Raw genomic sequence first — 22,524 nt, 5'->3', positions numbered from 1 at the left:
TTAAGTTTAGATTTTGTTTTTACTAGGCCTACTTTAAATCTATTTTTTCTGAAGTGTTTTCTGACTATTCAAATACTATCTAACGTTTTAAAGTTATTATTATTACAGTCTGCTGCCACATTTGTAGCCTACTTTAAAATTATTTTACTATTTAAGCTAGAGTGCCTTTAAGTAAGATGACACTGGCTGCAACTCTAATGTCATTTTTTGTACACAAATAAGCTTACATGGATTTGAAAAAACGCTCCGTTGAGTTGAATGGCTCTAAACAGACGGCTATTCTCTGCACTCTGCCGTCCAACAGAGTGCATAGCATGGACCCGGAGTCCAAGCACACTGCTGGATAGGCTGTCCGAGATCCACCGTTGAAGGTGGCCGGTGACCAGTTACGTGCGAGTGTCTGCCTAAGCACAAATGAGTACTCATACATTTGAGTCTCAGTGGGGCCAGTACAGCTTCCCTGCACTTCGACAAAGGCACAGGGAGCTAGAGAGAGGTCAAAACGGCAAGACACGGTACTCATACCCTGTTTCCTGAAAGGCCATGTGCACCGGTTTTCACACCTGGCCCGATTGACTGCAAGTTATCGTATCCTCAACATTTTAAACCTCCTTCAGCACAAGTACAAGTTAACCTGCCTGAGATCAAGGATTGGCCTGAAGCCACGATCCCGCTTGGAAATGGAGTAGAATGCGCAGAACCCATCCTCCAACTGGAGGGGGCGTATCCTGAATCTGCAGTCACTCCCTGAAAGGGAGGGGGACCGTGCTAGAATTGCAATGAGTAGCCAGTCTGAATGGCAGTAAGCACCCAGATGTCCGTGGTGTACTGAAACCAATACTCTAGATGGCTCCCTATGAAGAGGCCCCGAGGTATTGGTGTCAAAACCCTAGGGGTGCTGCTCACCTTTTGGCTTGGCCTGAGGCTCTTGCCACTGCGGCTAAATGGCCACGGGCCATTTCTGAGTAAAACCTCAGGTTGTAGGCACAGCTGGCTGTGGTAGTCCCCGAGGCTGCTGGCACAGGTATAAAACCCAGCAAACAGAAAGCAGTGTACAGTCGCTGCCTCAGCTGCTAAAGACAGCAGACAGTGAGGAGACAGCTGCAGCATCTCGTTCATCGCCAGACCAAAAGGTATGTCCCTGGTTTTGTAATGGGCATCCAACAGCAGTGCTTTGTCCCCATCAGGCACGTGTGCCTGTAGGAAATTGTTACCCAGAGCTTCTCTGTTCCTGGGTGCGTGGCTCTCCTCTCCTCTACACAGCCACCTCTGAGAGGGCAACAGGGGAGAGCGAGGTACAGGAGTGAGGAACGCAGAGCGCTGTGCAGCGCTGCAGGCGATATGTTTCTCCAGCGAATGCTTGGAGAAACATGCACAAAGTTTTCATAAAATGCAGTTTACCAGTGCCTCCTTTGCATGCTGCTGCCTCAGGCAGGAAAAGCATCTGCTTTTTCCACAGGCAGGCTGGTCTTGATTGTGGTCACAGGGCTAAAACCCAGGCATTATACAAATAGCAAGCAATGTACAGTTGTCATCTCACCTTGCTAAAGACAGCAACTAGGTTGTCAACAAGGCCTGTTTGCTACCAGATTTGATAGAGCAGGTTGGAACAGAGATGCGTTGGTACAATACTGTTTCGGCCCTCCGGGAGGTGGGTTGCTCAATCAACGATGCCGCTGTACAGTAATACAACTGGTTGGATACTCTGTAGACCAGGGCCCTCTTGATGAATGGCATAATTTCTGCTTACAGAGAGATCTCAACTGCAGGGGACATGCTGTCTGACTCCACGTCCTCAGGACGGGAACAGCAGCTCCTGTTCTCCCACCTCCTTGGAGCGCATCATCCTGTTGCCAGTCTGCACTCATAACCCCCTGGGTCCCTGTGAAAGGGATGGTTTGCGGGTGACGTCAGACCAGAAAGGAGAATGGACACACAGTAATCTGGGTTACGGAAGTGCTGATGAGCATGTTTAATAATAAAGTAAGACTTAAATAAACTAAAAATGGCAGTGGCCAAAACAAACAGACATGGAACAAAACAAGTACATGCTTAGTCTAAAACTAGCATGGAGTAGCAATTATGTTAATGGTTTGTTTTGCTTTCCCTCTCGACTCTCATCCCACCTCTGAGCACACTAACCCCGTTCAGCCTGCTGCTCGTTTTTATGTTGTGGCCAAGGGATTAACTGGCTATGAATTACCTAGTTTATCCCTCGACCACATTCGGCACAGCTCACTCATACACGTGGTCAACAGCCAGTTTGTCAATAATCACTCGCTGTTGACCACGATTTTCTGAATGGGTCACTTTAACCCCACCCAGACTGGAAAACAATAATAATGAGTTTTGAACGAATTAAACCACACATTAAAACACAACACACACAGGAGATGTGTACCCAGTCAATCCCCAAAAGGGACCTATGGGGCAGGCAGTGCCGAATGTTCACTCAGCAACTCTGGAGGACAGTTCCTTAGTGGGAAACTGCTGCCCAGAGTTTCTCCATTTGTTCTAACCACCAATGGCTTGGACTGGCGAGTCTTGCACAGAGAGGCAGAGGAGAAGACAGCTTCCCGATTGGGCTACTTCCCAAGGTGCTTTGCCTGCTATCCCTTGGCACAGGTACAGTACTGTACCGGGTTGGGAACAGAGTGGGGTCTGTGACCTCAGTACTGGTCTACTCAGTTTGCATTAATAGAATAGAATATAACTTGTATGGCTTTTGTTTTGTTTAACAGTGAACACAATCAATCAATTAGTGATTAAAGGGGGTGGATCTAGCCCTTTATAGCTTGACTGGTTCACTAAATTCAAGATACATAACTCTCCCTGTAACCTCTCCTCAACAAACATACTTTTAAGGAAATGTTCCTTTCAGTGCAGTTTGGGACACATTTACTAGTACATTTTAAGTGACACTTTGTACAATTATAATGCAATAAGTACAATACTTGGAGTTATTCAAATATGAAAATAGCTTCTGCCTGTTTCTATTTTGTGTATTGCACTAATTAATGTGAAAATTATTGATCTACAGGTGGTTTTGCCAGAAGCTTATACAGGTGGGCATCCATGTATACCAATTACCATGGTTGTTTTGTGCGGCAGGGAGGGGGCAAGCAGATCTTTCTTGCATTTGTCCCTTGGATGAGGATTTAAAAAAATTGAACACCCCTCCAATTAACAGAAGTCACTTCCACCTGTGAGACAACCCAGGAGGGCTCCAAATGACAGTAAGGAGCCCCTAGTTAGGTTCTTTATATTAATGTTCTGTTTCAGCTGAATGGAAAAATTAAAATAGAGATTTACTGCAAAATGAAATACCTTTATTTAAAATGTTATTAAATCTCTAAAGAACACAATGACATTTAAAGACAATTATAAAAGACAGACGAGAGAGAGGAGAGAGAGAGACAGGAGACACACAGCTAAGCCGAGGATCACTCGGATACATAGTTACAGAAAGTAAAGTCAGTTCTCTTCTCGAATGGGGGTGCACCCTGAGAAGAAGCTGTTGGTGCTGTTTAGTGCTCGTTTTTTTCTCTTTAGGATGCTGGCTGTGCTGTTATCAAAGGCATCATCACCCACCACTGAGGGCTTCCTTTCAAGTTTAATGTTTTGTGAGATCTGCCCAACGTCTCCAATCTCCTGAAGCACCTAAATATTTAAAAAAGGAATGAGTTTAGGATAGCAAACAAAATTAAAAACTATAAAAGCAAGGTTTTATAATCATTGTGTTATTAGCATCAGTAATATCGCCCCCACCCCTGTTTTTATTGAAGATATTTTGTTTCTTTGCATTTCATATTTGAATGGAATATGCATTTATTTGACAGTGCTATACAGATAGATGCTTTTGTAGTCATCCCTTCAATATAGTCTAGATACTAATCAGACTCTACTCCCAGCAAATACTAGCATATCCTGAATTTAAGCAAAAAACTCGGCACAATACAGGAGGACCTGTAATGTTACTAACAAGATTTAACAAATAATGTTCCAGCAATACAGTAGAACACCACATTTACAAACGGACTGGTCAAACACCACTTGAAAACCAGACAGGGCTCTGATGCTGAAATGAAGAGTGAATCACAGCTCTCTTGGCTTTTTGTTTGATTATTCCTCATATTAAAATACATTTAGCTTTAATTAAAGCTGTACATATGCATGACAACATTGGCAGTAAATTATTCAGGAGTTAAACATGTCTGTCTTATGGCCAACTTCAAATTATCAAGAATTGAAGATTGACCAATGTTAATAAGCACTATTTTTATCAAGTTTTAAATGTGTTATGTTGGAACATTATTTGCGGTCTGATAAAGTAGCTCAGTTTTGTTTCAAAACTACCAAAGTGTTTATATACTTGGCTTGACAGAATTCATCTGCAACGTTTGTGGTTTAAAGTTCACTTAACCAGTACTGATTAAACATGGTAACACAGGACAGAGTGGCGAGGGGATTGTCAACAAGATTGGGACCAGGGTTCCTTTCTCTAAGGAGGAACAGGCCTGTTCTTTACCTTCTTGGTTGGAGTGACAGAAGGAGGTTTGAAGAAGGTAGAGTCTCCTGGGCTGACAGCAGTAGGATCATCCACTTTAAAGGAGCCCTCTGAATTTTTCGATTGCTCATCACTGCAGGACACATCCTTCAGGGATACAGCAGACATTAAAAAAAAAACAAATTCATGCATGTACACAGGAATTAAAATACACCACTAAACAAAATCGAGGCAGAACTGCAAATGCCATGCACACACTGCAATATTTAGAGGAAAAAAACACGACAAGCCCATTTAAAATATTTCACAATGGCAATTTTGGGGAAAAAAATAAATATGGAAATATGTACACAACAGTGGGCCCTGCCCCTCCCCCCACAAATTGTTGCTACCATAGAAAATTGCTCAGGGTTATCAACAAGACCCAGACCTGAATACATGAAGTATACTCTGGGTGGTGCAGGTAGCAGCGTTAACTTTGAAGCAAAACTTAGGGATAAGCTTAAATCAAAAGCAAAAATGTCCAACTCTTCCAAAAGCTGTCCCCTGCTCTTGCTGGGTGTGTCTTACCACACTGGTGGACAGCTCCATGTTTCGGCACTTCGCTGGATCACAGTGGCAGTTGTCTCCACAGCCGAGTTTACCTTTCCGGCAGCGGCAGAGCTTATTCCCACAGAACCCTTTACAAGAACACTGCAGATGGTGCAGAAATGGGAGAGAAACAGCAATAGGTCATCTACAGCTAGGAATCTGGTTTTGCCTGTAAAGACGGTCCCATAAATTGCACTACACTAATGCTGGGATGAAAATTGTTCAATACAATATCCTTTCATTGTTAACTTTAAATTTAGGTTTGAATAGTAATATAAAACCCAAAAAGGAAAGCACAGACCAAGTAATGAAGTGTCTGATAGTTAAATATTGGTTTAGCCATTTTCCACAAGTAAAGATTCTGTCTTAATACTATAATAATTGAAGGCAGTACGTTAGTAAACTTTAAATCAGATGGCACTCTATCCGTTCGTAAAGTCCTGGAGCAGTCCGAGTCTTCAGAGTGCACACAACGACTGCTCCAGCTCCAAAAAGGGACACATTTTTCAAAGCATTTTAATGTGCCGGCTGTTAATCTGGGTGGGGACGGGGAGGGGTTTAGTTCAACACCCTAATGTTTACATCCGACTAACCCCCTGTTTGTGCACCAACTTATTTAGAATTTATGGCATTAAGGTATTTGTTTGCCGTCGCTGTTTAATCTTAAAAAGCAAGTAGCTGTCCATAAAACAGAAATTGTTAATTTCAACATTACCCTGGTTTCCTGATACACACATGAACCATTATCGAATGGGTGTTTACCTCCTAAAAGACCCCGAAACCTGATTAGATATATCAAAAGCTGCTCACAGAGCCTGTAACAGTCATGCATGCCCTAGAGTGCCAAAAGGACTGCATGCACAGATGTCAGCGTCATTTTTCCTTCAAGCCTGCTGCAATCATGGACGCAGCGACCTCAAGGAACCAGGGTAACGATAACCTAACGTTCCCTTTCAAGTTCGAAGTGTAACCATTACCTAATGAGTGAGTATACCAAAGCTGTAGCAAGGCAATATTGCAGAATGACTAAAACTGCTACAAGGCTAAACCCAAGGCTACAGGGCGCGTTACCATTAGGAATTCCATTAAAAAGTAGTTAGGGTTAAAACAAAAAAAGGGGGAAACAATTTTCCCTTTCCGGTCCGATGTCAGACCCTGTCTGACCCTGACTAGGAGCTCTAAAAATAAACAAATCCCCTGGGCTGGATGAGATCCTCCCAATAGTACTCAAAGAAATGAAAGAAGTAATTTACAAACCGCTAACCAAGATCATGCAACAGTCTCTTGACACAGGGGTTGTACCGACAGACTGGAAAATTGCAAACGTAATACCGATCCACAAAAAGGGAAACAAAACTGAACCAGGTAACTACAGACCAGTAAGCCTGACTTCTATTATATGCAAAAATTACCTATATGGTAACAGCGTCCTGGGAGACAGTCAACATGGTTTTAGGAAAGGGAGATCGTGTCTAACTAATTTGCTTGATTTTTTTGAGAATGCAACATCGATAATGGATAATTGCAAAGCATATGATATGGTTTATTTAGATTTCCAGAAAGCTTTTGACAAAGTCCCGCACAAAGATTAATTCTCAAACTGAATGCAGTAGGGATTCAAGGAAACACATATACATGGATTAGGGAGTGGTTAACATGTGGAAAACAGAAAGTACTGATTAGAAGAGAAACCTCAGAATGGAGTGTGGTAACCAGTGGTGTACCACAGGGATCAGTATTAGGTCCTCTGCTATTCCTAATCTACATTAATGATTTAGATTCTGGTATAGTAAGAAAACTTGTTAAATTTACAGACGACACAAATAGGAGGAGTGGCAAACACTGTTGCAGCAGCAAAGGTCATTCAAAATGATCTAGACAAGATTCAGAACTGGGCAGACACATGGCAAATGACATTTAATAGAGAAAAGTGTAAGGTACTGCATGCAGGAAATAAAAATGTGCATTACAAATATCATATGGGAGATAATGAAATTGAAGAAGGACTCTATGAAAAAGACCTAGGAATTTTTGTTGACTCAGAAATGTCTTCATCTAGACAATGTGGGGAAGCTATAAAAAAGGCTAACAAGATGCTAGGATACATTGTGAAAAGTGTTGAATTTAAATCAAAGGAAGTAATGTTAAAACTGTACAATGCACTAGTAAGACCTCATCTTGAATATTGTGTTCAGTTCTGGTCACATCACTATAAAATAGATATTGCAGCTCTAGAAAGAGTGCAAAGAAGAGCGACCAGAATTATTCCGGGCTTAAAAGGCTTGTCATATGCAGTCAGGCTAAAATAATTGAATCTGTTCAGTCTTGAAAAAAGACGACTACATGGTGACCTAATTCAAGCATTGATAATACTAAAAGGTATAGACAATGTCGACTCAAGGGACTTTTTCGACCTGAAAAAAGAAACAAGGACCAGGGGTCACAAATGGAGATTAGACAGAGGGGCATTCAGAACAGAAAATAGGAGGCACTTTTTTACACAGAGAATCGTGAGGGTCTGGAATCAACTGCCCAGTAATGTTGTTGAAGCCGACACCCTGGGATCCTTCAAGAAGCTGCTTGATGAGATTCTGGGATCACTAAGCTACTAACAACCAAACGAGCGAGATGGGCCGAATGGCCTCCTCTTGTTTGTAACCTTTATGTTCTTAAGGGGTGGGGCATGGCTGGAAATGCAGTAGTGTCCTGTTGATATGCAGTGCCTTTTAAAACCATTTTACTTTGAAAAAGATTACTTTTAAAACGGTGCATGTAAAATAAACAGCGCGTGTGAAAATAAATTGGATGAGACACACCCGACAGGCGCTGAATAAATGGACCACAAAAGGGTTAACTGTAGTTCCAAAGCCAGGGTTTTGTGGATCCACGACAGTCTGTCTATAGAACCTAGTAAAAGGTATGGGGAGTAGCTCGCAACGTTGCCTTGCAAATGTCTGTGACAGATGCACCCTGGAATAAAACCCACAAAAAGTTACCATGCCCTTGAAGGAACAGTCAGTGACCTTTCTGCAGGGGGAAAGTTGGCCAGCACATAGGTAGTCTTGCTGGGGTCTGCTATTTGGACAGCTTCTGCTTAGACACGGCTTGACCATGGGACTTTGTCAAAACATTGTATGGACTGCCTCCAGCTTTGTCCTGTCAACATAGTATGCCAAGGCCCACGCTGGGCAAAAAAAGTAGTATGTACTGGAAGGAAGCCTCCAATTCCAGACTGGTTGACAAAAAATTCAGAAATAGCATTCAGCAAAAGGAAGGATTGGTACAGAGCATAACCCTTGCCTGGCTCCTGGGGAAACAGAGTAAATTTTGCTTGCTTGGATTGGTGACTTCTTCCTCGGAAGAGGAGGACAGCATCCTGAGTGGGCTACTTTCCCAGGTGCATCCACTGTCTCTTGGCACAGAGCCTTGGGGTGAGGATGCAGCAACCTCTCCATCAGGTGATGGGGAGAGCACTGAACAGGAGCGAGGGACGCAGAGTGCTCTGTAGAGCCGCAGGAGACACATTTCTCTAATGTACAAGAAATGCATAAAAAAAGCAAAAAAAAAAAAAAAAAAAAAAAAAAAAAAAAAAACTGTGGTTTACTAGTGCATTCTTTGCATGCTACTGCCTCAGGCAGAAAGAGCATCTGCCATGCTTGTCCTCCACAGGTAGGCTGGCCTGGTCACAGGGATAAAACCCAGGCGTTATGCAAATCACAAGCAATGTACAGTTGCTGCCTCGGCTGCTAAAGAGACAGCAATAGGGCTGCCAACAAGGCCTGCTCGATACCAGACTGGGGATGTAAACACCAGTCAGTAGTGAGACGGTATAGGGTCGGTACAGTAGGGAATGGGTCTGTGCCTGTAGCACCAAGTCAGTACGGTTCAGAGGCACTATACTGGTGCAGTAACTTCTGTTCCAGTGTGGGAAACAAAGTACAGGTATGCCCAGATGTAGAAGCTTCTAGCACAACCACATGGTCAGTAAAAGTACAAGACTGAGAGAAGCCTGTTTGTCAAAACCCCAACAGATTCATAATGGTGCTGCAAGCAGTCACCAAGATGGCAACAAGATACTGTGGGAGAGCAATCTCAGCTGAAGCGCATATTCCAACAAAAGGGACCAATAAAAAAAGACAAAACACACAAGAAATTCTCACAGAACAGTAGTAAAAAGAATTACAATTCAGAATATTGTTTACAATAAGTTAATTACAGCACCCTGTAAAGGACAGCACAAGTCAGCCAACTCAAGTTGCTTGGTCCCTGGGAAGGGGAGACTCAAGCCACCAGCTTCACACGGAGCACAAAGCACAACATTTGCAGTTGGAGCCCTGTGAAATTATAATTGTTATTTCTCAAACTTAGTTTTATCTGCTAAAAATTGTTTTATTACAAATACAATAAAATAATTCAAACAGGATGCATATAAACAAAGTATAGATCATGTTTTTGTCCGACTGCAGTGGGACCAGAGGAAGGGCAGATATGTAAAAAGTTGGACAAATGAATCCTGGCTTTAAAATTACCCTTACACAGCTGTAACAATTACTATATATTTCGCACAATTATTGTTTTGAAATCCAGCTTTTATTTAGGAAGCTCCCTTAAATCCCTGGTTTAGAAAGATAGGGTATTAATGCTTGTGACAGAGTAGCCGTCTGCTGTGTGGGTGCGTGCATTCGGCAAGGCGACATTTACACAGCAGTTTCTGAAGGACCCCTAAACTGGTTACTAAGCAACCCAGCACAGAGCTTTTAGTATGTCAGTTAAAATGCCACAATAAAAAGTCTGTGAAAGTATTAAGGACAATGCATTAATTAAATTAAAATAATAATTAACAGAAACACATATGGTATTAAAATATTAAATAAACGTTCAGGGAGTATCCATCATTTATTTAAAAAATGGTAGTATTATACCCCTTTGACATAGCACCATAGCAGAACCTCTAAAATAGTAGCTGCTACGGCCAAATCGCAGCCGTTGGCATCTGTGGTAGTGCGCAGGAGTACATACAACAGTATGAAAACTTTGAACTAATCTTCTCTGTTCAATAATAAACTAAACGTTGAGCAGCTTAATCATGGCAGATGACAGATTACTGTATATACATATTTATTAAACATTGCATTTTTTTGTTCGTTTATAAACATTGACCAAAAACAGACATAACACATATTTAACATAACTTCTCATTCGTGGCAGTAACAGTAACGTATGTTAAGTCCCCGACTCCAACTACCTAGTTATAGCAAATCCTGCCCATGCTGTCTAAACATACATTTTTCTTATTGTATTTATATATACTACTCTACTATTGTGGGGCTGTCATGCTGTTTAAACATACATTTTTCTTATTGTATTTATATATACTGCAGAACTATTGTGGGGCTGTCAATTGTACGCACAACAATCTACCCATTAAAGTAAACTACAGGAATTGCAATTTCAAACCCATTGCACTGAAGCAGGGCTCCAGTAAATAAGAAGCTTGGCATTTCAGGATTTAAACACTAAAAATGCAAATTAATTCAAAACCAAAAACAGCACTTCCTCCAGTGCAAAGTTTGCACCACTTGAAATAACAAATTAGCATACTACTAAAAATAAAAATAAAAAATACAAGCAAACCAGCCATATTTTCCCTAAGGAATAAACAGCTAATGCTTAAATGCAGTATCTTCTGACTCTCACTCCAGCCGATGGTGACAAAAAATAACGTGCACATTTTGCAGCTATCAGCTGCATACATCCCCCTCATGCTCAAATTCATTACAGCGCTGTTTCAGTGCTCGCGCTAGGCCATGCCATTGGGCAAATGCCCTCCGAAAAAAAAGTCCTGCTGAATCTGAATTTCTTTTAATGCAGCCGTGTTTGTTGAGTTGAATGGCTCTAAACATACGGCTATTCTCTGCACTCTGCCGTCCAACAAAGTGGATAGCATGGACCCGGAGTCCAAGCACACTGCTGGATAGGCTGTCCGAGATCCACCGTTGAAGGTGGCTGGTGACCAGTTACGTGCGAGTGTCTGCCTAAGCACAAATGAGTACTCGTACATTTGAGTCTCAGTGGGGCCAGTACAGCTTCCCTGCACTTCGACAAAGGCACAGGGAGCTAGAGAGAGGTCAAAACGGCAAGACACGGTACTCATACCCTGTTTCCTGAAAGGCCATGTGCACCGGTTTTCACACCTGGCCCGATTGACTGCAAGTTATCGCATCCTCAACATTTTAAACCTCCTTCAGCACAAGTACAAGTGAGATCAAGGATTGGCCTGAAGCCACGATCCCGCTTGGAAATGGAGTAGAATGCGCAGAACCCATCCTCCAACTGGAGGGGGCGTATCCTGAATCTGCAGTCACTCCCTGAAAGGGAGGGGGACCGTGCTAGAATTGCAATGAGTAGCCAGTCTGAATGGCAGTAAGCACCCAGATGTCCGTGGTGTACTGAAACCAATACTCTAGATGGCTCCCTATGAAGAGGCCCCGAGGTATTGGTGTCAAAACCCTAGGGGTGCTGCTCACCTTTTGGCTTGGCCTGAGGCTCTTGCCACTGCGGCTAAATGGCCACGGGCCATTTCTGAGTAAAACCTCAGGTTGTAGGCACAGCCGGCTGTGGTAGTCCCCGAGGCTGCTGGCACAGGTATAAAACCCAGCAAACAGAAAGCAATGTACAGTCGCTGCCTCAGCTGCTAAAGACAGCAGACAGTGAGGAGACAGCTGCAGCATCTCGTTCATCGCCAGACCAAAAGGTATGTCCCTGGTTTTGTAATGGGCATCCAACAGCAGTGCTTTGTCCCCATCAGGCACGTGTGCCTGTAGGAAATTGTTACCCAGAGCTTCTCTGTTCCTGGGTGCGTGGCTCTCCTGGCACAGAGCCATGGGATGAGGACACAGCCACCTCTCTGAGAGGGCAACAGGGGAGAGCGAGGTACAGGAGTGAGGAACGCAGAGCGCTGTGCAGCGCTGCAGGCGATATGTTTCTCCAGCGAATGCTTGGAGAAACATGCACAAAGTTTGCATAAAATGCAGTTTACCAGTGCCTCCTTTGCATGCTGCTGTCTCAGGCAGGAAAAGCATCTGCTTTTTCCACAGGCAGGCTGGTCTTGCATGTGGTCACAGGGCTAAAACCCAGGCATTATACATATAGCAAGCAATGTACAGTTGTCATCTCACCTTGCTAAAGACAGCAACTAGGTTGTCAACAAGGCCTGTGTGCTACCAGATTTGATAGAGCAGGTTGGAACAGAGATGCGTTGGTACAATACTGTTTCGGCCCTCCGGGAGGTGGGTTGCTCAATCAACGATGCCGCTGTACAGTAATACAACCGGTTGGATACTCTGTAGACCAGGGCCCTCTTGATGAATGGCATAATTTCTGCTTACAGAGAGATCTCAACTGCAGGGGACATGCTGTCTGACTCCACGTCCTCAGGACGGGAACAGCAGCTCCTGTTCGCCCACCTCCTTGGAGCGCATCATCCTGCTGCCAGTCTGCACTCATAACCCCCTGGGTCCCTGTGAAAGGGATGGTTTGCGGGTGACGTCAGACCAGAAAGGAGAATGGACACACAGTAATCTGGGTTACGGAAGTGCTGATGAGCATGTTTAATAATAAAGTAAGACTTAAATAAACTAAAAATGGCAGTGGCCAAAACAAACAGACATGGAACAAAACAAGTACATGCTTAGTCTAAAACTAGCATGGAGTAGCAATTATGTTAATGGTTTGTTTTGCTTTCCCTCTCGACTCTCATCCCACCTCTGAGCACACTAACCCCGTTCAGCCTGCTGCTCGTTTTTATGTTGTGGCCAAGGGATTAACTGGCTATGAATTACCTAGTTTATCCCTCGACCACATTCGGCACAGGCTCACTCATACACGTGGTCAACAGCCAGTTTGTCAATAATCACTCGCTGTTGACCACGATTTTCTGAATGGGTCACTTTAACCCCACCCAGACTGGAAAACAATAATAATGAGTTTTGAACGAATTAAACCACACATTAAAACACAATACACACAGGAGATGTGTACCCAGTCAATCCCCAAAAGGGACCTATGGGGCAGGCAGTGCCGAATGTTCACTCAGCAACTCTGGAGGACAGTTCTTTAGTGGGAAACTGCTGCCCAGAGTTTCTCCATTTGTTCCAACCACCAATGGCTTGGACTGGCGAGTCTTGCACAGAGAGGCAGAGGAGAAGACAGCTTCCCGATTGGGCTACTTCCCAAGGTGCTTTGCCTGCTATCCCTTGGCACAGGTACAGTACTGTACCGGGTTGGGAACAGAGTGGGGTCTGTGACCTCAGTACTGGTCTACTCAGTTTGCATTACCATGGTAATTGGTATACATGGATGCCCACCTGTATAAGCTTCTGGCAAAACCACCTGTAGATCAATAATTTTCACATTAATTAGTGCAATACACAAAATAGAAACAGGCAGAAGGTATTTTCATATTTGAATAACTCCAAGTATTGTACTTATTGCATTATAATTGTACTTAGTGTTACTTAAAATGTACTAGTAAATGTGTCCCAAACTGCACTGAAAGGAACATTTCCTTAAAAGTATGTTTGTTGAGGAGAGGTTACAGGGAGAGTTATGTATCTTGAATTTAGTGAACCAGTCAAGCTATAAGGCTAGATCCACCCCCTTTAATCACTAATTGATTGATTGTGTTCACTGTTAAACAAAACCAAAGCCATACAAGTTATATTCTATTTGTGTGTTTTGTGCGGCAGGGAGGGGGCAAGCAGATCTTTCTTGCATTTGTCCCTTGGACAAGGATTTAAAAAAATTGAACACCCCTCCAATTAACAGAAGTCACTTCCACCTGTGAGACAACCCAGGAGGGCTCCAAATGACAGTAAGGAGCCCCTAGTTAGGTTCTTTATATGAATGTTCTGTTTCAGCTGAATGGAGAAATTAAAATAGAGATTTACTGCAAAATGAAATACCTTTATTTAAAATGTTATTAAATCTCTAAAGAACACAATGACATTTAAAAAGACAATTATAAAAGACAGACGAGAGAGAGGAGAGAGAGAGACAGGAGACACACAGCTAAGCCGAGGATCACTCGGATACATAGTTACAGAAAGTAAAGTCAGTTCTCTTCTCGAATGGGGGTGCACCCTGAGAAGAAGCTGTTGGTGCTGTTTAGTGCTCGTTTTTTTCTCTTTAGGATGCTGGCTGTGCTGTTATCAAAGGCATCATCACCCACCACTGAGGGCTTCCTTTCAAGTTTAATGTTTTGTGAGATCTGCCCAACGTCTCCAATCTCCTGAAGCACCTAAATATTTAAAAAAGGAATGAGTTTAGGATAGCAAACAAAATTAAAAACTATAAAAGCAAGGTTTTATAATCATTGTGTTATTAGCATCAGTAATATCGCCCCCACCCCTGTTTTTATTGAAGATATTTTGTTTCTTTGCATTTCATATTTGAATGGAATATGCATTTATTTGACAGTGCTATACAGATAGATGCTTTTGTAGTCATCCCTTCAATATAGTCTAGATACTAATCAGACTCTACTCCCAGCAAATACTAGCATATCCTGAATTTAAGCAAAAAACTCGGCACAATACAGGAGGACCTGTAATGTTACTAACAAGATTTAACAAATAATGTTCCAGCAATACAGTAGAACACCACATTTACAAACGGACTGGTCAAACACCACTTGAAAACCAGACAGGGCTCTGATGCTGAAATGAAGAGTGAATCACAGCTCTCTTGGCTTTTTGTTTGATTATTCCTCATATTAAAATACATTTAGCTTTAATTAAAGCTGTACATATGCATGACAACATTGGCAGTAAATTATTCAGGAGTTAAACATGTCTGTCTTATGGCCAACTTCAAATTATCAAGAATTGAAGATTGACCAATGTTAATAAGCACTATTTTTATCAAGTTTTAAATGTGTTATGTTGGAACATTATTTGCGGTCTGATAAAGTAGCTCAGTTTTGTTTCAAAACTACCAAAGTGTTTATATACTTGGCTTGACAGAATTCATCTGCAACGTTTGTGGTTTAAAGTTCACTTAACCAGTACTGATTAAACATGGTAACACAGGACAGAGTGGCGAGGGGATTGTCAACAAGATTGGGACCAGGGTTCCTTTCTCTAAGGAGGAACAGGCCTGTTCTTTACCTTCTTGGTTGGAGTGACAGAAGGAGGTTTGAAGAAGGTAGAGTCTCCTGGGCTGACAGCAGTAGGATCATCCACTTTAAAGGAGCCCTCTGAATTTTTCGATTGCTCATCACTGCAGGACACATCCTTCAGGGATACAGCAGACATTAAAAAAAAACAAATTCATGCATGTACACAGGAATTAAAATACACCACTAAACAAAATCGAGGCAGAACTGCAAATGCCATGCACACACTGCAATATTTAGAGGAAAAAAACACGACAAGCCCATTTAAAATATTTCACAATGACAATTTTGGGGAAAAAAATAAATATGGAAATATGTACACAACAGTGGGCCCTGCCCCTCCCCCCACAAATTGTTGCTACCATAGAAAATTGCTCAGGGTTATCAACAAGACCCAGACCTGAATACATGAAGTATACTCTGGGTGGTGCAGGTAGCAGCGTTAACTTTGAAGCAAAACTTAGGGATAAGCTTAAATCAAAAGCAAAAATGTCCAACTCTTCCAAAAGCTGTCCCCTGCTCTTGCTGGGTGTGTCTTACCACACTGGTGGACAGCTCCATGTTTCGGCACTTCGCTGGATCACAGTGGCAGTTGTCTCCACAGCCGAGTTTACCTTTCCGGCAGCGGCAGAGCTTATTCCCACAGAACCCTTTACAAGAACACTGCAGATGGTGCAGAAATGGAAGAGAAACAGCAATAGGTCATCTACAGCTAGGAATCTGGTTTTGCCTGTAAAGACGGTCCCATAAATTGCACTACACTAATGCTGGGATGAAAATTGTTCAATACAATATCCTTTCATTGTTAACCTTAAATTTAGGTTTGAATAGTAATATAAAACCCAAAAAGGAAAGCACAGACCAAGTAATGAAGTGTCTGATAGTTAAATATTGGTTTAGCCATTTTCCACAAGTAAAGATTCTGTCTTAATACTATAATAATTGAAGGCAGTACGTTAGTAAACTTTAAATCAGATGGCACTCTATCCGTTCGTAAAGTCCTGGAGCAGTCCGAGTCTTCAGAGTGCACACAACGACTGCTCCAGCTCCAAAAAGGGACACATTTTTCAAAGCATTTTAATGTGCCGGCTGTTAATCTGGGTGGGGACGGGGAGGGGTTTAGTTCAACACCCTAATGTTTACATCCGACTAACCCCCTGTTTGTGCACCAACTTATTTAGAATTTATGGCATTAAGGTATTTGTTTGCCGTCGCTGTTTAATCTTAAAAAGCAAGTAGCTGTCCATAAAACAGAAATTGTTAATTTCAACATTACCCTGGTTTCCTGATACACACATGAACCATTATCGAATGGGTGTTTACCTCCTAAAAGACCCCGAAACCTGATTAGATATATCAAAAGCTGCTCACAGAGCCTGTAACAGTCATGCATGCCCTAGAGTGCCAAAAGGACTGCATGCACAGATGTCAGCGTCATTTTTCCTTCAAGCCTGCTGCAATCATGGACGCAGCGACCTCAAGGAACCAGGGTTACGATAACCTAACGTTCCCTTTCAAGTTCGAAGTGTAACCATTACCTAATGGGAGAGTATACCAAAGCTGTAGCAAGGCAATATTGCAGAATGACTAAAACTGCTACAAGGCTAAACCCAAGGCTACAGGGCGCGTTACCATTAGGAATTCCATTAAAAAGTAGTTAGGGTTAAAACAAAAAAAGGGGGAAACAATTTTCCCTTTCCGGTCCGATGTCAGACCCTGTCTGACCCTGACTAGGAGCTCTAAAAATAAACAAATCCCCTGGGCTGGATGAGATCCTCCCAATAGTACTCAAAGAAATGAAAGAAGTAATTTACAAACCACTAACCAAGATCATGCAACAGTCTCTTCAAACAGGGATGGTACTGACAGACTGGAAAATTGCAAATGTAATACCGATCCACAAAAAGGGAAACAAAACTGAACCAGGTAACTACAGACCAGTAAGCCTGACTTCTATTATATGCAAAAATTACCTATATGGTAACAGCGTCCTGGGAGACAGTCAACATGGTTTTAGGAAAGGGAGATCGCGTCTAACTAATTTGCTTGATTTTTTTGAGAATGCAACATCGATAATGGATAATTGCAAAGCATATGATATGGTTTATTTAGATTTCCAGAAAGCTTTTGACAAAGTCCCGCACAAAGATTAATTCTCAAACTGAACGCAGTAGGGATTCAAGGAAACACATATACATGGATTAGGGAGTGGTTAACATGTGGAAAACAGAAAGTACTGATTAGAAGAGAAACCTCAGAACGGAGTGTGGTAACCAGTGGTGTACCACAGGGATCAGTATTAGGTCCTCTGCTATTCCTAATCTACATTAATGATTTAGATTCTGGTATAGTAAGAAAACTTGTTAAATATACAGACAACACAAATAGGAGGAGTGGCAAACACTGTTGCAGCAGCAAAGGTCATTCAAAATGATCTAGACAAGATTCAGAACTGGGCAGACACATGGCAAATGACATTTAATAGAGAAAAGTGTAAGGTACTGCATGCAGGAAATAAAAATGTGCATTACAAATATCATATGGGAGATAATGAAATTGAAGAAGGACTCTATGAAAAAGACCTAGGAATTTTTGTTGACTCAGAAATGTCTTCATCTAGACAATGTGGGGAAGCTATAAAAAAGGCTAACAAGATGCTAGGATACATTGTGAAAAGTGTTGAATTTAAATCAAAGGAAGTAATGTTAAAACTGTACAATGCACTAGTAAGACCTCATCTTGAATATTGTGTTCAGTTCTGGTCACATCACTATAAAATAGATATTGCAGCTCTAGAAAGAGTGCAAAGAAGAGCGACCAGAATTATTCCGGGCTTAAAAGGCTTGTCATATGCAGTCAGGCTAAAATAATTGAATCTGTTCAGTCTTGAAAAAAGACGACTACATGGTGACCTAATTCAAGCATTGATAATACTAAAAGGTATAGACAATGTCGACTCAAGGGACTTTTTCGACCTGAAAAAAGAAACAAGGACCAGGGGTCACAAATGGAGATTAGACAGAGGGGCATTCAGAACAGAAAATAGGAGGCACTTTTTTACACAGAGAATCGTGAGGGTCTGGAATCAACTGCCCAGTAATGTTGTTGAAGCCGACACCCTGGGATCCTTCAAGAAGCTGCTTGATGAGATTCTGGGATCACTAAGCTACTAACAACCAAACGAGCGAGATGGGCCGAATGGCCTCCTCTTGTTTGTAACCTTTATGTTCTTAAGGGGTGGGGCATGGCTGGAAATGCAGTAGTGTCCTGTTGATATGCAGTGCCTTTTAAACCATTTTACTTTGAATAAAATTACTTTTAAAACGGTGCATGTAAAATAAACAGCGCGTGTGAAAATAAATTGGATGAGACACACCCGACAGGCGCTGAATAAATGGACCACAAAAAGGGTTAACTGTAGTTCCAAAGCCAGGGTTTTGTGGATCCACGACAGTCTGTCTATAGAACCTAGTAAAAGGTATGGGGAGTAGCTCACAACGTTGCCTTGCAAATGTCTGTGACAGATGCACCCTGGAATAAAACCCACAAAAAGTTACCATGCCCTTGAAGGAACAGTCAGTGACCTTTCTGCAGGGGGAAAGTTGGCCAGCACATAGGTAGTCCTGCTGGGGTCTGCTATTTGGACAGCTTCTGCTTAGACACGGCTTGACCATGGGACTTTGTCAAAACATTGTATGGACTGCCTCCAGCTTTGTCCTGTCAACATAGTATGCCAAGGCCCACGCTGGGCAAAAAAAGTAGTATGTACTGGAAGGAAGCCTCCAATTCCAGACTGGTTGACAAAAAATTCAGAAATAGCATTCAGCAAAAGGAAGGATTGGTACAGAGCATAACCCTTGCCTGGCTCCTGGGGAAACAGAGTAAATTTTGCTCGCTTGGATTGGTGACTTCTTCCTCGGAAGAGGAGGACAGCATCCTGAGTGGGCTACTTTCCCAGGTGCATCCACTGTCTCTTGGCACAGAGCCTTGGGGTGAGGATGCAGCAACCTCTCCATCAGGTGATGGGGAGAGCACTGAACAGGAGCGAGGGACGCAGAGTGCTCTGTAGAGCCGCAGGAGACACATTTCTCTAATGTACAAGAAATGCATAAAAAAAGCAAAAAAAAAAAACAAAACTGTGGTTTACTAGTGCATTCTTTGCATGCCACTGCCTCAGGCAGAAAGAGCATCGGCCATGCTTGTCCTCCACAGGTAGGCTGGCCTGGTCACAGGGATAAAACCCAGGCGTTATGCAAATCACAAGCAATGTACAGTTGCTGCCTCGGCTGCTAAAGAGACAGCAATAGGGCTGCCAACAAGGCCTGCTCGATACCAGACTGGGGATGTAAACACCAGTCAGTAGTGAGACGGTATAGGGTCGGTACAGTAGGGAATGGGTCTGTGCCTGTAGCACCAAGTCAGTACGGTTCAGAGGCACTATACTGGTGCAGTAACTTCTGTTCCAGTGTGGGAAACAAAGTACAGGTATGCCCAGATGTAGAAGCTTCTAGCACAACCACATGGTCAGTAAAAGTACAAGACTGAGAGAAGCCTGTTTGTCAAAACCCCAACAGATTCATAATGGTGCTGCAAGCAGTCACCAAGATGGCAACAAGATACTGTGGGAGAGCAATCTCAGCTGAAGCGCATATTCCAACAAAAGGGACCAATAAAAAAAAGACAAACACACAAGAAATTCTCACAGAACAGTAGTAAAAAGAATTACAATTCAGAATATTGTTTACAATAAGTTAATTACAGCACCCTGTAAAGGACAGCACAAGTCAGCCAACTCAAGTTGCTTGGTCCCTGGGAAGGGGAGACTCAAGCCACCAGCTTCACACGGAGCACAAAGCACAACATTTGCAGTTGGAGCCCTGTGAAATTATAATTGTTATTTCTCAAACTTAGTTTTATCTGCTAAAAATTGTTTTATTACAAATACAATAAAATAATTCAAACAGGATGCATATAAACAAAGTATAGATCATGTTTTTGTCCGACTGCAATGGGACCAGAGGAAGGGCAGATATGTAAAAAGTTGGACAAATGAATCCTGGCTTTAAAATTACCCTTACACAGCTGTAACAATTACTATATATTACGCACAATTATTGTTTTGAAATCCAGCTTTTATTAGGGAGCTCCCCTAAATCCCTTGTTTAGAAAGATACAGGGTATTAATGCTTGTGACAGAGTAGCCGTCTGCTGTGTGGGTGCGTGCATTCGGCAAGGCGACATTTGCACAGCAGTTTCTGAAGGACCCCTAAACTGGTTACTAAGCAACCCAGCTCAGAGCTTTTAGTATGTCAGTTAAAATGCCACAATAAAAAGTCTGTGAAAGTATTAAGGACAATGCATTAATTAAATTAAAATAATAATTAACAGAAACACATATGGTATTAAAATATTAAATAAACGTTCAGGGAGTATCCATCATTTATTTAAAAAATGGTAGTATTATACCCCTTTGACATAGCACCATAGCAGAACCTCTAAAATAGTAGCTGCTACGGCCAAATCGCAGCCGTTGGCATCTGCGGTAGTGCGCAGGAGTACATACAACAGTATGAAAACTTTGAACTAATCTTCTCTGTTCAATAATAAACTAAACGTTGAGCAGCTTAATCATGGCAGATGACAGATTACTGTATATACATATTTATTAAACATTGCATTTTTTTGTTCGTTTATAAACATTGACCAAAAACAGACATAACACATATTTAACATAACTTCTCATTCGTGGCAGTAACAGTAACGTATGTTAAGTCCCCGACTCCAACTACCTAGTTATAGCAAATCCTGCCCATGCTGTCTAAACATACATTTTTCTTATTGTATTTATATATACTGCTCTACTATTGTGGGGCTGTCATGCTGTTTAAACATACATTTTTCTTATTGTATTTATATATACTGCAGAACTATTGTGGGGCTGTCAATTGTACGCACAACAATCTACCCATTAAAGTAAACTACAGGAATTGCAATTTCAAACCCATTGCACTGAAGCAGGGCTCCAGTAAATAAGAAGCTTGGCATTTCAGGATTTAAACACTAAAAATGCAAATTAATTCAAAACCAAAAACAGCACTTCCTCCAGTGCAAAGTTTGCACCACTTGAAATAACAAATTAGCATACTACTAAAAATAAAAATAAAAAATACAAGCAAACCAGCCATATTTTCCCTAAGGAATAAACAGCTAATGCTTAAATGCAGTATCTTCTGACTCTCACTCCAGCCGATGGTGACAAAAAATAACGTGCACATTTTGCAGCTATCAGCTGCATACATCCCCCTCATGCTCAAATTCATTACAGCGCTGTTTTAGTGCTCGCGCTAGGCCATGCCATTGGGCAAATGCCCTCCGAAAAAAAGTCCTGCTGAATCTGAATTTCTTTTAATGCAGCCGTGTTTCCCCCCTTTCCCAGACAAATGCAATATCAACACGCAGTAAATGAATGCATTTTTAACATGACATGTCTGACGACAGGCTAATCTTTTTTACTTGTTTGTTTGCACTTACATTTTCATAATTAAACTGCCGTGCCATTATTCTCCAGTCCAGTAGAATGCATACACACACTCCCCAGTTACAGTCTGTTAAACAGTAAAGCCTGGACGACAACATCAGGTTTGTTAACAATATAACCTTGTATCCCTGTTACACAAAACCATTACTTCTGGAAAAATAAGTTATCAGCTTCGGCAGTGACTGTTGAAATTATACTTGCTTAAATACTGTCAAATTCATCTGCTGTAAACTTACCTATTTGCTAGACAAAATATCTGTCTGATGTTTGGAGAGGGAGTGACCTAGCAAGTGAATGGGACAAACGTGTACTTCTCCATACTACTGTACAGTTTATAGACAAAGTGTAGTAGATTTGTGAAACGAAAACCGCAAAAAGTTGCCAATGGTAATGTTATAAAATGTGAAATTTGTCTTTTCTATGACAAAAAATTCCACACCAAAATAATTCAGTATGTGTTAAACATCAATTGCCTTTTGGCCATTAGGCCTATAATGGCATGATTTAAAAAAAAAAAAAAATTATATATATATCTAGAGATTTATACAGCACTGTATATATGCCTACAATACATCTTGCATTGAGAAGATCAAAAAATGCCATTTATGATATGGAAATTGTCAAAATAGAGGGGTAGCTGGAAGGTAAGGATTTACCAGTCAGGACAATGGCATTTAAATACTACTACTATTAAAGTGTATCTGTTGGTAATGT

General features: G+C 41.8%; 2 protein-coding genes and 1 pseudogene across 4 annotated transcripts in view; all 3 read right to left on the bottom strand.

The window, feature by feature from the left end:
- The window catches only part of LOC121295903, a 35,179-nt pseudogene extending 33,333 nt beyond the window's left edge, over nucleotides 1-1,846 (bottom strand).
- Nucleotides 1,847-3,372: 1,526 nt separating this feature from the next.
- On the bottom strand, nucleotides 3,373-5,195 carry LOC121295894 (chromosome-associated kinesin KIF4-like). Its single transcript, XM_041221018.1, has 3 exons — nucleotides 5,078-5,195; nucleotides 4,529-4,654; nucleotides 3,373-3,660 (listed from the first exon to the last, which is right to left on the bottom strand). Exons 1-3 carry the CDS (start codon nucleotides 5,096-5,098, stop codon nucleotides 3,475-3,477), a joined length of 333 nt encoding a protein of 110 aa, XP_041076952.1. The 5' UTR covers nucleotides 5,099-5,195; the 3' UTR covers nucleotides 3,373-3,474.
- An 8,940-nt stretch (nucleotides 5,196-14,135) lies between these two features.
- Nucleotides 14,136-22,524, bottom strand: part of LOC121295238 (chromosome-associated kinesin KIF4-like) — a 47,993-nt gene continuing 39,604 nt past the window's right edge. For all 3 annotated transcript variants that reach the window (XM_041219675.1, XM_041219676.1, XM_041219677.1), the window contains exons 29-31: nucleotides 15,813-15,935; nucleotides 15,265-15,390; nucleotides 14,136-14,396 (exon numbers count right to left, since the gene is read on the bottom strand). In XM_041219675.1, coding sequence (XP_041075609.1) covers nucleotides 14,211-14,396; nucleotides 15,265-15,390; nucleotides 15,813-15,935 — 435 coding nt within the window. In that variant the 3' untranslated portion in view covers nucleotides 14,136-14,210. The remainder of the gene's footprint in view (nucleotides 14,397-15,264; nucleotides 15,391-15,812; nucleotides 15,936-22,524) is intronic.

Source organism: Polyodon spathula, chromosome 20 (assembly GCF_017654505.1).
Source record: "Polyodon spathula isolate WHYD16114869_AA chromosome 20, ASM1765450v1, whole genome shotgun sequence".
NCBI lineage: Eukaryota > Metazoa > Chordata > Actinopteri > Acipenseriformes > Polyodontidae > Polyodon > Polyodon spathula.
This window is presented reverse-complemented; position numbering and strand designations above follow the sequence as displayed.